This window comes from Acanthochromis polyacanthus, chromosome 21 (genome assembly GCF_021347895.1).
Source record: "Acanthochromis polyacanthus isolate Apoly-LR-REF ecotype Palm Island chromosome 21, KAUST_Apoly_ChrSc, whole genome shotgun sequence".
NCBI classification, from domain to species: Eukaryota; Metazoa; Chordata; class Actinopteri; family Pomacentridae; genus Acanthochromis; species Acanthochromis polyacanthus.
This window is the reverse complement of record NC_067133.1, coordinates 10,185,234-10,202,782: the sequence shown is the minus strand read 5'-3', so window position 1 is coordinate 10,202,782 and position 17,549 is coordinate 10,185,234. Positions and strand designations below refer to the sequence as shown.

Genomic DNA, 17,549 nt, shown 5'->3' with positions numbered 1-17,549 from the left:
TCTCCAGCTTTGCTCATCATTGCAGGAACCATTGCATTAATGCATTTTTTTGAGGTAAGAAGAAGGTTAAGTGTTGTTTTCACTTTCCTCAGCAGCTCTGTTTGCTACAATTAGTCTGATTTTATTAGTTACACGACCCTCTTTATTGATCATTCCCCATTCTTCCACCCAGTCACGGCAAAGCAACCTCAGACAACCCTGTGAACGCTGACGCCTGCCAAGAAAACAAAACTTTCCAAAGGCTCCTTTGTTTCGGATTTTCTCTGCGTGGAGTTGTGAGGTTGCTGTGGCACAGCTCGGCTTACAGCGTATGGTCAGCAGGCTTTATTGCGCAGCGTGGTGTTTTTTCCCCCTCCGAGAACTGGAATCAGAGGGGATAAATACAGGAAAGCCGGGTGTGGCCATCCACTTGTGGGTGTTTATTGTGAAATGCATCCCATATGCTCGACAAATTTCCCATAGCCCTACGTCCAGTTTCACTTCTAAGACTTCATTCAGCTGTCAGCAGAGTGTCGGCTTCCTGCTTCTCTGATTTCTGCAGTCAAACGCACAAAGCAGCAGCCCTGTAAATCCAGTTTTTCCACGTTGAGTCAGAAGATACAGCTGGCAAAGTCTGACGCTGGAATAAAAGCAGCTTGTGTGTGCATGGAGGTGAGAGTCTGGCGTTTTAATGGGAGTCGATCCGATTGGACGGAAAGCCTCAGCCCCCCTCGTGAACGTGTTTTCTGACACACAAGTCAAGAGAGGCTAATTCAGTACCAGGCACTCATGTTACTGCCTCCTTTTAGTGCAACAGGGGGAAGAGAGGGGCTTTAGTGGGGGTGGAGGACGGCCGCCGGAGGGAGGGAGGGGAAAGCAGAGAGGGGAAGGCTGGGGCTCTGGGACGGGGGCGGAGAACTGAAAGAGCTCTGGTCGTGGGACTACCACTGCAAAGTAGGACTCAGAAAGGAGATGGGTGAGATCTGAGAGGGAAACATGGCGAGGATTAAAGCGGGATGTGCAGCAGCCGAATATCAACACAGCTGACCCGAGCAGAGGGAGGTAGGGAAGGCGAACAGAGGAGTGAGGGCTTGCCCGAACAAGAGGCAGAAAACAGAAGAATGACTGAGGAGGTTTGAGACACACTGAGAGAAGCCAGACAGGAAGAGGGTGAGGAGGAGGAGGAAGAAGAGAGAGGGGTAAAAAGAAAACAGAAGAAAGAAAAGATTAACAGTGCCTGAGGAGAAGGGGGGAGGAAGTCTGAGAAGCAGGGCAAGGTGACAGACAGGGTGAGGGCTAAAGGTAGAGCAGCACAGACCAGGGGAGAGATCAGAGGTGAAGGAGGCTAACGGGTGAGGTTAGCCGGAGGGGTGAGGTATGAGGGGACAGCTCCTGAAGTCACTCTTCTCTCTGATGGTCACCCTCCTCTTCCTGGGGAGTCTGTTCACCTCGCTCATCTGGTTCATGTTCGACAGCACGTAAGTTACCTTTACACCCACAGAGCACACAAAACAACGGTTCCTAAATGGCTCCTTAGAAGGTTCTCTGATTCTTAAAAGTGCTGTCGCAAGTTAGATAACTTATTTACCAAGAAAGTTCTTCATGCTCTAAAAGCTCTCCAAAGAAGTAAAAAGTTCTGAATTTTTATTGGAATTACGAGCAGGTTAACACAAAAAATCAGAGCTACATAAATCATTTACTCTATTAACACACAAACCAAATCCTAAGCTGGCATCTTGTAACACGTTCTGTCTGACCAAGAGTTCAGAACCCAAAATTTTAAACATTTTCTAAAGGAAGGGTCTCAGAAATGCTGCAAATTCTTACATTTTTACCTTAAAATTACTCAAAGTCCTGTTATCAAAGTAGATCCATGTGGGTCCACAGAAAACCATCGTGAAAGTGACTCTTTGGACAACCTACTTTTGCTAAAGTTCTTTGGAGCACCTCTACTAATGCCTAAAAGAGCCAATTTTTTATGGTTCTTTGAAACTTCTTTCAGGGTTTTGTTTCAAGTGATACAAAAAACAAAAAGAAAATTTTATATTCCCACAAATTTGTGGTTCTAGTCTCCAGTCAGTGCCAATATCTTTCTGAATATAACATGTTGTTCCATCTGATGAAACAGTCCAGAACCCAAAATATCAAATGTGTTCCAGTGGAAGGTTCTAAAAAAAATGCTGCAAATTCTTACATTTTTCCCTAAAAATTATGTAAAATCCTGTTATAATAAAAGGTCCAGGTGGGTCCACAAACAACCATCTTGAAAATGACTCCTAATAGAACCCATTTCTGCTAAAATTCATTGGAAGGACAGTTATGATTCTTAAAGGAAACATTTGAGTGTTGTTTGAAGTACTTTTAGTTATTTTTTCTTTAAATGGCATAACTAAACTAAACATTCAGGTATAACTGCAAATTTTTGGTTCTGGTCTCCATTTAGCACCTTTATTTTCTGAATATATAACATCTTGTTCCATTTGACCAACAATCCAGAACCCAAAATTTTAAAGATTTGAATGCTGCAAATTCATATATTTTGCCAAAAAATAATTTAAATAATCAAGTCCAGGTATCGACGCAGAGGTAGGTAGGTCCATCAAGAACTATCTTAAAAATTGTTCCTTAAAGAACCTATTTTTTGCTAAAATTCATTGAATCACCATTAATGGTGCCCAAGAAAACCATTATTGATGGTTCTTTGAAGCATCTTAAAGGAGAACTTCGGGTTTTTTTTCAACCTGGGGTCTGTTTCCATATGTAATTTCATACATGTGAGTGATGGAGAAATGAATTTTCAACATAGCTCCAGTATTTAGTCAGGCAGGCAGCTTAGCAGCTCAGCGTGCAGCTCGGCTAGCAAAAAGTATGGGGCAGCTGGGCCCCCCGTGTCAAAGTCCGCCCTAACATGCTTTTTGCCCCACACTGACCGGCTCAGATAGTCTCAATGAGTGTCCCACAACATACTAGAGATGAGAAGTGAACGAAAACCTCCACATTACCTGGCGATCGCTCTTTGTTGTGGTCTGTATCCAAATCTCAGGACACTAGAAAGCAAATCTCGTTCCGAAATTGCGCGATAGCTCACGCCAAAACACACTCTCGCGCGATTTCACGAGTTTAGAGATGCTGCACATTTTTACATTTTTGCCCCAGAATCAATTAAAGTCATGTTACCTGGAGTAGTGCTGCAGAAATCTCTTTAACCCTTTACGCATCAGTGCGTAGTCGGTGTACCGCCGGCGGTACACCTACTAATTTGCATAGGAATTTCAAGAATGTCCGACGGCTGCAAACGCGATTATACAAACACTATACGCCGATGGAAAGCTTAGATTCTCATGAATCCGCCGGTATAAACCACTTTCAGATGTGATTACCACAGCGGGTGAGAAAAACACATTTGTCCGAGAAAAACACATTTGTCCGACAAAAACGAATATTCATCCATCCGTTCTCTATACACGGCTTCAACGCACACAGCGCGACTCACATTTCCGGGTTTATTATTACACACAGAAAAAAAGATTACACAAAAAACGGCCATAATCCAACCTTTTACATCCAGACAACACAAGCCAGTAAACTATTTTGTCCAAAACATGTCCTGAAGTCGGTATAAAATCCACGAATCGGTCGTTTTCAAGGAAATGCACCTCGCGATGTGCGTCCAATATTCTCTGTATTTTTTGTAATTTTTTTTATTTAAAAATAGAATATTAGCGATTTTTTTGTACTGAAAACGGCTGGAATTGACTGAAGCTTAAGGGGTTAAAATGGTTCCTTAAAAAAAATCTTTTGTTTTGCTAAAGTTCTATTGGACCGTCTTTTGTTCTGTCGAAAAGAAAATTTTTTGATGGCTCTTTGAAGCACCTTCAGGGTCTTTCACAGTGAGATAAATTTTATGGCATTACTGCAGATTTGTGTTTCTAGTCTCCATTCAGCACCTTTATTTTTCTGAATGTAATGTTCTGAACTTCTGCCTAAAGGGTTCTTTGTGGAACTAAAAATGTTGTCTATGACATCATTGCAAAGAAACATTTGCGGACCCATTTTATCACTAGGACAATAATGAAGCCTATTAACAAAGTAGAACCAGGTTGGTCCACAAAAAACAAAAGTTTTTTTAAAAAAATTCTGAAAATGGTTCCTGAAAGAACCTACTCTGAAAGAAAAGAATTTTTGGACTAACTTAGATGAATTGCTTCAATTTGCAACACACAATTGAATTAGGTTTTTCCAGTTCAGGTTAACAAATTGCATTAGTTCGAGTGGTTTAGGTTAGACAAACTTTAAACATTTGATTCCTCTCAAGAGATCAGTGCTGCAACTAGAAGTTTCTAATTTTTTCAAGCTAAGTGTTCACTTTACCTAAAAGAATTGGACATGACACCAGATGCACAGCGTCACCAAGTTTCTAAAATGTCACTAAAACTGAAATATGAGACACAAACACCCATTTCAAATTAAATAATATGTGCAGGAGCTGAAGTTACATGCGGGTTTGTTGATCACATCATAAAACTGTACAGACGACAGATCAGGTTGGCATATGGTAAGACTGGATCAGATTTTTTTTAAAGCCCTTTCTGGAAACTGACAAACAGGAAGAGGAAGATGGCAACCACTGCATTAGAAAGCCACACGGCAGACAGTAACAGACACCAGCTATTCAAATGCAGCTCAGTAGCAAAGGTCTCTGCACGCGAGTTTGTACACTGGTTGTTCATTTATGGTGCATGAAGCTGCACTCTGTCAACATGAAGTCCCTGAAAACAGAGGGTTGCACAATGTATTCTTCAGTCTTCATCACAGTTCACGTATGCAAAACCTTCAACACAAACCACAAACATGTTTGCATGAAAACAGTCACTGCTCAGATTCAACTTTTTAGAAATCTAGACCGTAAATAAATGCTTAAAAGAATATTCTGGCAGCTGGGTGCAAAAAAAAAGCTTGCAAAATGACAGAAAATGAAGAAAATTCATAAAAATACAACAATTTTTCCACAAAATGATACATTTTATAGCCTCAATTTTATATGAGATCGTGGATATTTTCTGAAATATACTCAGCGAAAATTAGATTTTTAAAAAACTGATAAATTGTTTAACAGATTACACAATTATAGATACTATGTACTGTTGAAAACAATCATTCAATGTATGTTAAATTTTCTCTCATTCAAGAAACAAATGTATGTAAAATTAAGGAATCAAAGCTTCTTTTGGAATTATTTTTATCTTATTCTAACAATATATTTACAGTGTTCAACTTACAATACATTTCTAAATGTATTTTATCAGTCTGTTTTTATGGTTACTCAGTTATGTTTTTAAATGTTATTTTAAACAGGACAAGTAAATTCTAACTAATGTCTGTAATTTTATTTTGTGTATTTCAAATATAAGTAGAAAAAAATAGGTAAAATAAGGAAAAGTTCTAAAAACAATGACATTTTCCTATAGTGCAAAGCAGCTGCTGGCTAAACTGATGAATCAGCCACTTTAGGGTCAAACAACAAAACAGAAGCACTAAAGCAAAGAAATAAAAGCTCAAAGCTCAGAGTTTATCTGCATTTGACTAATCTGTCCTGCTTTTGTCTCAGCAATGTGGAACCTCACCGACCACCTCCTCAGAAGAAAAACGCCCCTCAGCCCTCCGACCCTTGTAAAGGCTGCAGGTGAGAAAACGGCGTCACAGCTTCTATTTAGGCAACGTCTTTGTTTATGCCATCATCAAATCAAGTCATGTCAGCAGAGGACAGATTACTCACCTGACCTGTTTGCGTTACAGGGAGATCATCGACAAAGTAGTAGCTCGTTACTCTCAACCCTGGAAGAGGCAGGAGGACAATTACCAAAAATTCAGGTAAAGACGTTCTCTGAAATGTTTATTTTTAACATTTTGGTTTGGATTTTTAGGGAAAGCAGGAAATCGACCAAATAAAGCTTGCAAACATATTAATAGCCATGCAAAAAAAAGCCCTTTTGGTTAATCGAAAGCAAAACAAAGAGGCCTGATGTGCAAATAGATACTACAATTAAGGACCCATATAAGCCTGAAAATAAAGCTTAACACAGAAGTATTAAAAAGCATAAGAGTTAGTATAAGTTTGTGTAATATGAAATGTGCAAAAGTGCACAGAATCTATTGTGTGCAGAAAGACCTCTAAAATCTCTCTCTCTATGCACCATATGTATAGAGATATACATTTGTAGCTGTTAAAATGATATGCAAAGAAAACATGTCGTCCTAAAAACCTCATTTGGATTTGTCACACACTGATCTTTGAAAATGAATGACTGTAGTAGTTTCAAAAGACAACACTAAATGTGTGTCCTTTAATGTAGACACAGGAAGAACATCAGCAGACATGTAAGCAGAAGTAGAAATAGAAACTCGGATTAAGGCAGAGGAACTGCAGGATCTAAAAATAACACAAGTTCATGCAAGTTATTGTAAAACAGACTCTTTACTTAAAAGACCATTTCACTCACTACAGCCCTTTTACAGAATTAAATCTCTACACAAACACAGAATCGTTCTAATTCACAACTTGATATATGGGAACCTGCACTGTAAAAAAACAAAAAAAAACAAAAGAGAAGTCCCTTACTAAACAGCAGCAACAGGTCCTAAATAGTACCATTCAAAAACTGTAATAACTAGGAAAATAATACTAAATATCTATTGTTTTAAAGTATTTTTGTTGAAAACTGTTTTAAAAGTGCAGTTTATAGTCAAACATTGTAAAACAGTTAGTTGTAAAAATTCTGGAGCTGGAGGTTCAAACAGTGAAATTATTTACCTTTTTCATACCTTAATGTACATATTTTTCTTTCAAACAACAGCACACATCTAAAAAAAAAAAAAAAACATGCTTGGGGGATTTATTACATACACAAAAAAAGCAGAATTCTATGGTCTCAGCTGTCAACGAACAACTTAGCTTCAAAAAACAAATTTAAAAAAATGATTTTTGATATGGACATTATGTAAAGTATAGGGCCATTTTTATTTTTGCTTTTTAAATAAGTCAGCATGTATATTGAGCTTTTTTTTATTCTGTGATTTTACTCATTAAAATCTGTAATTTCATAATATGCATTTACCATATCATCTTTAATGTATACTGTTCCATTCAAATAGCAAATATTTAAAATATTTTAGCAGATTTAAATTTAGTAAAATAAATAAGTGTAATTTTGGATAGTAGATAGTAGAATTTTTTAAATTATAAAAAAAAAATACAGATTTTTGGGAAATCAAGAAATTAATTGTTTACCTTTTCTTCCCCCCAAAAAAATCTGTAATTAAAAATATTTTATTTTCAATAAGTATCTGCCAAATGATATCTTTAGCATATTTAAATGTAACTAAAAAATAAATAAAAAAAAACAACAACAAATGCAATTTATAGTCAAACATTGCAAAAGAACAAATTAATTTGTAAAAATACAATCTTTTTAATGAATTTATCGTTTTACCCTGCTTATAAATCCTTTCCCTCCCACGGTTGGAGTTATTTCATTCATTTTACTTTTCTTTACAGTTTGAATGTGTTTAATTCAGCAAATAGACAGTCATTGTGTTCAACCCCTAATAGTCGGTGTTAGCAAAGCGATTGTGGTTCCGCAGATTTCAGCTGAGCAGCAAGTGCCACGGATTCAACAAGGCCATAATTACAAAGACCAACACTCCAGTGGGATCCAAGCTTGTTTATGACGGGGAGAAGAAGAGAACTCTGCAGGTGACTCCAGAGATCTTCAGCACCTTTACCAAGGTTTGTTTTTTTAACGTTCACACATAAAGTGTCTGCTGCTCGTCTGACATCTTTTAAGTTCCTCAAATGTGATTATTTCACAGCTTCGTCCGTGCATGTTCTGACACGAGTCATGTGTTGAGTCACATGTGGGCTCTTTGATAAACACGGCTCTGCAGCGTGTTTTATTTTTGGTTGACTGGCATCACACGCCACTGCTGCACACGCTAAAGCTAAAGCATGAATACAGCAGAGAGCACCCAGAGTTGAACTGGGGACCTCTTAATCTGCAGTCAAATGTTCTACCACTGAGTTATACGCCCTCTGAATGAAGGGTTGTTTTCATAGAATAAATGTTTGCTGCAGTAAACCTTTAAGGACTTAATTATTACAATTCTAAAAGCAGAACTATAACTGCGTTAAAAGTGAACAGTTTGCTATTGGTAATCTCCCCTCTGACAATGTAGTCATCACGACAGAGGAGGTGTCTGATGCCATTGAGACTTTGTCATTAAATAAATCTTGTGGCTTGGATCAGATTACAGCAGAGCACTTAAAATTCGCTAGTCACAGAGTTGTAGTATTGCTTGCTTTGAGTTTTACTGCAATGTTAATTCATGGTACTTTGCCCAGTTCTATGCTGTCTGTTCTGCTTGTCCCTGTAGTCAAAGATAAAACTGGGAAAATCTCTAGTATGGACAACTACAGGCCCATCGCCCTGGCCAGTGTAATATCCAAAGTTTTTGAAATTATATTAATGAATAAATTTCAGAGCTTTTGTACTACTACTGATGAGCAGTTTGGCTTCAAAAGGAAACATGGGACTGATTTGTGCATTTATGCCCTGAAGGAGGCAGTAAGGAAGTACAGAAGGCAAAATTCCACCATGTTTCTGTGCTTCCTTGATGCCTCCAAGGCTTTTGACCGCATTAACCATGGCAAACTGTTCACTAAATTACAGCGTCGAGGGGTTCCTCCCTACCTAATCCGGGTCCTGCATTTTTGGTACACACATCAAACAATGCAGGTCAGATGGGGTGGGGTAACATCTGGCCCTTTTTCTGTCACAAATGGGGTGAGGCAGGGTGGGATTTTGTCACCTATGCTCTTTAACCTTTACATGGACGATCTCTCACATAGATTAAAGAGCTGTAAGACAGGCTGCATGATGGGGGAGAGACTTTTAAACCACCTGCTTTATGCAGATGACTTGGTCATTATGTCACCCTACTCTGCAGGCCTGCAGTAGTTGCTCACAGTCTGCTCTGAATACGGGGAGCAGTATGATATCAAGTTTAACTCCAATAAGAGCGTTGTGATGGACGTGAAGACTAAAGAACAGATCAAGACAGTGTTTCCTGAGTTCTCCTTGTCAGGAGGGCCGTTGGCTGTGGTGGATAAGGTGAAATACCCGGGTCACATCATCAGGAGTGACCTCTCCGATGATGATGACATCCAGAGACAGTATTGTAAACTGTATGCTCAAGCAAACATGCTGGCGCGAAAGTTTGGATTCTGCACAGAAAATGTTAAAATTGCATTGTTTAAAGCTTTCTGCACACCACTTTACACTGCACACTTGTGGTTCTGCTACACTAAAGCCAAATACAACAAGCTGCGTGTTGCCTACAATGATGCTTTTAGGCTCCTATTGAAGGTTCCTCGCTGGCACAGTGCCAGTTTCCTTTTTGTGCAAAATAACGTGACTACATTAAACGCTGTTATAAGAAATTTTATTCACAGATTTATAACAAGACTGATGGTTTCTCAAAATGAAATTATAAATGTTTTTATAAATCTAAAGCGGAGCAGTGTCATGTACAGTTCTGAGCTCTGGAGTCACTGGAGAGACTGCTTATATGGATTATAACTGTTGTTGGTTTTTGTCTGTTGGTGTTTTGTTTGTTTTTACATGGACCGTTTCTGTGTCTGAAATAAATAAAATAATATATATAACAAGTTTTTAAACCACTGACCTGTACCTGAACCTGTTGCACTGCACATCACGATGATCAGTCATTCATATTCAACATGAGTAAATGCAGGAAACCTAATTATGCATACGACTGTGACTAAACATGTGAATAACTATGAGACAGACCCCAAATGCAGAACAACGAGCGATCCAGAGACTAAATGAAAAAGGCATTTATTTACAGAATGAGGTAAATACAAGGGTCCGAACCAGATAGACTAAATGAGGAACTAAGTAAGCCAAGCTAAGTTAACAAGTTAACAACAGGAACTGAACACCAAAAACTGAAAGGGAGATAAAAGGAAGCGTACCAAATAGATGGAACTAAGAATCTAAAAAGGAAGACATAAATTACTGGAGTATCTAGGAGACAGGGCTGGGGGCTACACATAGAATACAGAATACTGGGGAGATAGGAGACACTCGTGGCTGAACTGGAAACAGAGCAGAAGCTGAACAAAACTAAGTACAATGCTATGGAGAAAACACTAAACAGAACCCAAGAACAGACTGAATTAGCAATGAAAAAGAAATAACAGAAACAAAAGGCTAGGAAAACGTAACTGGGCTGCAAGGAGGCATGCAGGATTCCATGAGGCAGTGTGAGAGGATTACAGGGTGGCAGCACAATCCAACGTATTTTCCAGATGATCAGTGGAGGAGGTTTTACAATGGAGGGTGAATCATTGTTTTACTGCCTGGATGGTAATGGGAGGCAGGTGAGTAGCTCCTGCACAGGTGTTCACAGCTGCTGCTGATTAGTCACCAAGTGGCACTTGTATTCTTTGTTACTCTTGTTTTGACTGATTTTAGAAAAAAGTTCTTGATCTTGATTTTAAACTCATGAAACTCAGACTCAAAATTTAGCCCAACTCGATGTTGACAACTTGCCGACAAGATAAGATAAATTAAAATAACACAACACAAAACAACATAACATAACAAGAAAAGCACTCAGGGAATGCAGTACTCCACCTGGCTGCTCAGTCACCTTATGATCTCCAACGGATGAAATCTTCAATAAATTTGTGGTCTGCAGCGGTCGATTTGCAGTAGGATCACAATCGTGTGATCGTCACTTGTTGTCATAGTTACAGTGGCGCCATGCTGCTAACTCGCAATGATACGGAAATCTTTAACAAACCCGTGGATCCAGACTACAAGGCACATCACTGCCAAATTCTAATCATGTGCTCCTTTTCTGACCTTCACTGAAAATTTCATCGAAATCCGCTAGTCCGTTTTTGAGTAATGTTGCTAACAGACAGACAGACAGACAAACCAACACCAATGGACATAGCTTCACCACGTTCTTTGGCGGAGTAATGACACAACACGACACAGACTATTATTAATCCTGAAGAAAATATATAACGTGACAATAAATGCAGGGCCTAAAGGAAAAGTCATAGATATAAGTATGATACATTGCTAAAAATAAAACTAAGCAAGCTAAGCTAACACTAGAGTAGGATAGTAAGACGTAATTCTGGCAATGATACTTATGTAGTAAATGATAATGAAATATTGCACATGAAATTGAAATATTGCACATGCTAATGAAAGTAACATCGCATTAACTACTAAGAAAGTAATATTTCAAATGACACTGGTATTGTTTAGATTTAAGTGTCCTGTAGAAAAGGGAGGAGTTAAACATTTTTCGAAACTGTTTCAAAACTAGCTGTACCCCGTGTTACCAAAATGTTTTGTTTGTTTGACACTGAGTTCCATGAAGCTTATCTTATACAGTTTGAGGAAAGAGTTCTTATCTTCACTTTAACTTCAGCTATGTGCATATATGTTGAACCCTCGTCCTGAATGTCACAAAACAGGAAAGTTTTCCCACAAGAAACAACGCAATGGCAAAAAACACCCATTAAACAAACAGTAAAGCATCTACGTGATCATGTTTAGCATTTTAATTTAGATATTATGGAAACTTTTGATCCTTTGCACTCAGATTAGCCTTTAAGTATTTATGCAAAGCAACATATTTCACTCTGTACCACAAATGTCAATGCAAAGCGAAGAAATAACCCACAGTAGCAGGATGCATCATCTCGAAACCATAAATGTCTGAAGCAGAATTCTAAGCAACCCATCTAAAAGTCAGTGAGATATTTCAAAGAGTCAGCTGAGGTTGCAATCGATAGCATTAAACAGCAATCAAATTTAGTTGTAGAGCTGAGGCAATGACTTAAATTATTACAAAAAGTGAGACAAAAAACAGGTTAAAACCATAAAAAAACAAGATAAACAGGACAAGAACGTGTAAGAACAGTTTCTACAGTCAAACAAATATAAAAAACAAAAACATTAGGAGCACTATGAGCTGCCAAAAGCCACCAAAAAAAGCGGAAGGCTATTGCAAAGCTTTGTCTGTGCCACTGGAGATATGTCTTACCACCAGCCTCAATTAGGAAATCGCTAAAACCTCAGAGGATCTGAGAGGGTGACGGGAAGAAAAAGACAGTTCTGACAACTGCCAGCTGACAAATAACAGAGCCCTAAAATCAGATAAGATGCAAGATAAGAGGCTGTGCAGGTCTGTGTTAAATCTAACTGCATTTTTTCACCGGGAATAAATAATAGATTGAATCAGCTGCATTTTTGAAATATGTTCCTGTCTAGACTAGTCATAATTCAAACTCAGGAAACTACAATGATCTTGGAGCGATAAGGTCACACAGTGACACCATCTACATCATGGTTGTGTTGTTTTAGAGTTCCTGTTTCCTCAGAGTCTTTTGTCTGCTTTCATTTGGTGAGTCCGAAATTAAGATAGAAATGTGCCACTGTAATGCTTTTTAGAACGAACCGTGACATAAACTTGCACTGCACAATGTAAAACTAAATCAAATTTTCTGATTTTGATAAACTATTCAAGCTTGGAACATTGTCTTAATGTGTTGGGTCAACATAATAATCATCAACTGAACACTGTCTGTACTATAATCTTAAATTTCTGCTTTAAAACTGAATTGAAGTTGAGATTCTTAAGTTTTTCTTGAGTTTCTTAATTTTGAGCTCAGTATTTCAAGTCCCCATCTTCTAAAAACAAACATTATTTAAATGAATTGCTGTTGGGTGTTGAGGTTGGGGCAGCGGCGGCGACGGCGACGGATATTCGGATACCAAAATTGATATCCGGATACTGCTGTAGTGAACGAATATTCGGATATTCGGGATGTTCAGGTCCAGCCCTACTGAAATCATTTCATTCCTCTCGAATGAGCAAATCAGCAACCTAATTTAAAGGAAAGTCTGTAATGAATGAATGTTAAGAGTGATACATCTCAACGCTTGACTATCTTTGATATCAGCGAGTATTGTAGGAAATGTGTACGTAGGCCAGAGAGGGCATTATTTGGTGGTACTCATGTTCATGTGACTGCTTAGTAAAGACATAGCAAAATGGAGTCGGCGTGTGTCATTTTATGTTAATAAGCAGAGTCTACTGACATTACAAAGTCAACTTGAAGTTTTCAGTTTTTCTAACTGAAGTGTTCACTTTACCCAAAATTGAAAGAGGCTAAAATCTCATTTCAGGAATCTCAAATCAGCAGTGCGTTCACTCAAGCTGGGGCTGACAGGCTCCGAAGTCTACATATCTAGACAGAAATGAAACAGGCTGATTATGTCTGTTCAAAGGCTTTGCCAAATATGGATATTCAGACCTTTTTAGTCTGAATCTGAAGGCCACAGTTGTTTAATAACCATAATAACAATAAAATCGAACATTTTTGTCCAATTTGGTGGAGAAGTTCATTCTTGTCTCCTTGCCAATAAAAACTTAAATGCATTAACATACTAATAACAACCTATAAACTACTAAAAACTGACCTCATACATGTGAATTGCATTTCTGTATAGCACCAAGCAGTTGCGTGCACAAGATTAGAAAAGATCCAAGATTATAACGCAACTACACCGGAGATGCAATACACCTTAATCTATAAGCAAATTAAATTAATCCACAGGTGGAGTAAAGAGCAACCCTGGCAAGTAAGATCCATCTCCCTTCCCTTAATGTGAGTCTTACACAAGAAATCAGTAGAGATGTTGCAATGCTATAATGTATTTTCTGTTGTTTGTAACTCCAGGACTATCCTTTCTCCAATAAAACATGGGACACTTGTGCCGTTGTTGGGAACGGTGGGATCCTGACCAACAGCAGCTGTGGAAAAACGATCGACTCGGCTCAGTTTGTTATCAGGTGAGAAAGACATCCAGCATATAGGACTGAAAAATTCATATGAAAATCCAAATAACTGACTCTGATTTGTCAGTCCAAACTTGAAGGCCCTCTAATGTGTGGGGTCCCTCAGGGCTCCATTCTGGGCCCAATCGAGTTTTCATTATATGTGGTTCAATTTCTGTTGTTTTTAATGTGGTTTATAAATAAATTTGACTTGACTGTAATGATAGTTTCTTTGCTGCTTGTTCAGGTGCAACCTCCCTCCTTTGGCAAATGGATATGAGAAACATGTTGGCGTCAAAACTGACCTTGTGACGGCAAACCCCAGCATCCTCTTAGAGAAGTGAGAATGAATCATTGTCACCTTAACTCCATAATAATACATTACAAACCATTAAATGTGTCTGCTTGACCATTTCTGAAATTTCTATACCAAAATATGGATATTTCTAAAGATTTTTGGGAAATTTTGCTTTATCAATAAAAACTGCCTGTTGAGCCACTTTTTGCATGTTTTTGCATGCTTACAATGGCTCCTATGACTCTGGATTTTCTATGAAAGAATCTTTGAAACCCATGTGTCTTTGTCTCCAACAACAGTTATGTATTTTGGATCTTTTATACATTTATCAATAGATTTGGTTAAATGTCCTTTGAGTATTTTCACTTCAGTCAAGACTTTTCCAGCCACAAGCTTCTGGTTGTATCTTTGACTCCTCTGGACAGAAATGGCACAGTTCAGTTGAATTTGTTGTCTTTCTGGCTCAGACTTGTTTCTTCAGCAGTCCACAGGCTCTTGATGTGTTTAAGTTAGGACTTTAGGGAGACCAGACTAAATCGTTTATTCTAGCCTGAACTGTTTCTTTACCACTTTTGATGTGTGTTTGGGTTCATTGTCTTGTTGAAACTGCATCCAACATCCAACCTTCTGGCTGCTAAGTTTTTTTCTTGAAGAATATGGAGGTAATCATCCTTCTTTTTTTCAGCATACTTTGAAAAGCTTTGTTCTTCATGGAGTCTCTGAGCTCATGTTGATGTAAAACACTGTGGACACTGACGGCTGTGTTCCAGCAGCTTCTAATTCATTCAGACCTGTTTTTTGCTTATTCTTGGTTGACTCTTGACCATCCTGACCAACTGTCTCTCAACGGCAGGTGATAGTTTGTGTTTTCTTTCTGATGGTGGCAGTAACACAACTGGACCGTGAACTTTATACTTACCAACAGATTATTTTAGGATCTGAAGCTTCTTTGAAATGGATCAAAGTACCTTTCTTGACCTGTTCAAGTAAGTGATTTCAGATCTTCGCTGAGCTCCTCAGACGTTCCCACTGTAGCGTTTTTGTCTGAGTCTAATGAGTGGATCAAATGGGCCTTTATTGAACTGACTCCGAGGAGTCGGCAGTGAAGTTAATTATTATCACTCATGAGAAGTTAAGAGGTCATGAAACTAAGAAAATTTGATTAACAGAGCTTCCAACATCACCAAAACTGATAATTAAAGTTGTGATATGCATATCTTTGACCCAACAAATTTTGTCTTATTTCCAGAAGACCTTTAATAAATCTATGAAAGAACCAAAATTCATAGTTGTTTTCTGTGACAAAAACTCATGTGTTTCAGTGGTTCCATTACAGAACATTCAGAGTTATAGGAGTCATTGGAAACTCAAGACGGTCATGATATAGGTGGTCTTTACAAGTGTATGGAAACTTTTCCTTATGACTGTATTCGAAGTATCATTGTAAAACTTCACAGATACCATTTAAAATAGGTTCAAGCAAATCAAAAACAGTCGAACAGAAGGGCCCTGATGATCTGAGATGAAATAAGCTGTAAGATTCCTTTAGTTTTGCTGCTTCACATCAGCTCTTTATTTACAGGTATGGAGCTCTGATGGGACGCCGACGTCCATTTGTGGAGAGTCTACGTACCTATGGGGACTCCCTGCTGCTGCTTCCTGCCTTTTCTTTTGGCCATAACACTCCTGTGTCTCTGCGGGCCGCCTACACTATCGAGGACTTTGAGAGCCCAACCCGACCTGTATTCTTCAACCCCGAGTACCTCCACAGTTTGGCCCTGTTCTGGCGCTCTCAGGGTCTGAAGGCAGTGCGACTCAGCACCGGCCTCATCATGGCCAGTCTGGCTGTGGAGCTCTGCAGCAATGTTCATCTCTACGGATTCTGGCCCTTCAGTAACCACCCACATGGCCTCCAACCCCTGACCAACCACTACTACGACAACAGGCAAACTAAAACGAAGTTCCACGCCATGCCGGCTGAGTTTGACCTCTTGTTGCGTTTGCACAGTCAGGGCATCCTCAAGCTTCACCTGGGAGACTGCCCAGCAGGTGGAAAGTAGTTCCCGGGGACAAACAACAGCACAACAGCAAAGTGCCTTCTTTAGCCTCAGGATGAAACCAGTCACTCAGACATTTCAAATGACTGAATCGATTTATTTCAGCTGATGGAAGGGATTGAGTTTGTCCACCTGGTTACCTTTCAGCAGCCAATACGTTTGCACTGAAACCTAAATGCAACAATTAGAAGACTGTCTGCAGTCTTCCAGTGTATCTACAACTCTATTTATTACCACAAATGTTCCAGCTGGAGTCTGGAGGGAATTATTTTGATTTTACTCGGATGCCTTGTGAGGCCTTTGTGTGGATCTACGTCATAGTGCCTTATGTTCATCACTTACTAATGATAGCTTTTGGATCAAACTGAATGTATTTCGAAGGAAATCAAATACCTCCTTTACATGAAGATTGTTTGTTTAATGAAAACACCAGCACACTGAATGTTTGAACCCACGTAGCACATTTAACCACTTTGAGAAATAGTCTGTGAAAGGTTAATGTTTGGAACTCACTTAAATCACACCAGTGTGCTGATTGTGGAATCTGATTTCTGTACTGTTGTTTTCACTGACACTGCTGGATGTGATGCAGAGTTTATGTAAAGAATCATGTCCAAGTAGCCTCAAATGCAAATCGCCATGGACTGTGGAGCCAAGGATTTAACAGAGACACCACAGAAAGAAACAGGGATTAAAAATACGTGCAAAAGCATCCAGGGGGCCTCAGCTGACAAAGGTTGTCATGGTGAGCTTGTGTTACAACGTGCTTTGCCTTGTCGCCACAGTGACGGCACAGGGGAAAGTACTGTACTGCCACAAAGTGGTAACATACATGTATTGGTACAATGTTGGTTTGGAAACCAGTGCTATATAAGTTGATGTTAAGTTAATGGTGATTTAACTGACTCTAATGTAAGGAGATTGTAGATTGTGCACTTTGGGCGAAAATTATAGCGCTTTTTATTATTTTGCACAAGACCTGGCTGGGTTTTGTGTAACTGGGATCCATGCTAACAACATTAGAGTCTTAATAGTGATTTTTGTGATACAGAAATAAACGATGTACATGCTGTTAGATGACCAAACTTGACAACTCTTGGTGAGCCAACCGTGGAATCATGTGAATGTTTGTGATTTTTTTTCTTGAAAAGCACGAGGTGAGAGGGAGAAATGAAGCTACAGTGAATAAATATTTATCTGAAAAGGTTTTTGTATCTGTGACTTCAGTGGAATTTCCTTGTCTGACAACAGGGCAGCAAAAGCTTTTTCCC

General features: G+C 38.9%; 1 protein-coding gene across 1 annotated transcript; it reads left to right on the top strand.

Annotated features, from left to right (window-relative positions):
• Positions 1-856: 856 nt before the first annotated feature.
• On the top strand, positions 857-17,484 carry LOC110961796 (alpha-2,8-sialyltransferase 8F-like). Its single transcript, XM_022209537.2, has 7 exons — positions 857-1,457; positions 5,588-5,662; positions 5,776-5,850; positions 7,621-7,765; positions 13,826-13,938; positions 14,171-14,263; positions 15,804-17,484. Exons 1-7 carry the CDS (start codon positions 1,357-1,359, stop codon positions 16,279-16,281), a joined length of 1,080 nt encoding a protein of 359 aa, XP_022065229.1. The 5' UTR covers positions 857-1,356; the 3' UTR covers positions 16,282-17,484.
• The last annotated feature ends 65 nt before the right edge of the window (positions 17,485-17,549 follow it).

What these genes read in the sequence shown, in the direction of transcription:
- LOC110961796 (XM_022209537.2), top strand. Translation starts at nt 1,357, where the DNA reads ATGAGGGGACAGCTCCTGAAGTCACTCTTCTCTCTGATGGTCACCCTC. An exon ending in TGGTTCATGTTCGACAGCAC is followed by an intron (nt 1,458 to 5,587) that starts GTAAGTTACCTT and finishes CTTTTGTCTCAG; the next exon opens with CAATGTGGAACCTCACCGAC. An exon ending in GACAATTACCAAAAATTCAG is followed by an intron (nt 5,851 to 7,620) that starts GTAAAGACGTTC and finishes GTGGTTCCGCAG; the next exon opens with ATTTCAGCTGAGCAGCAAGT.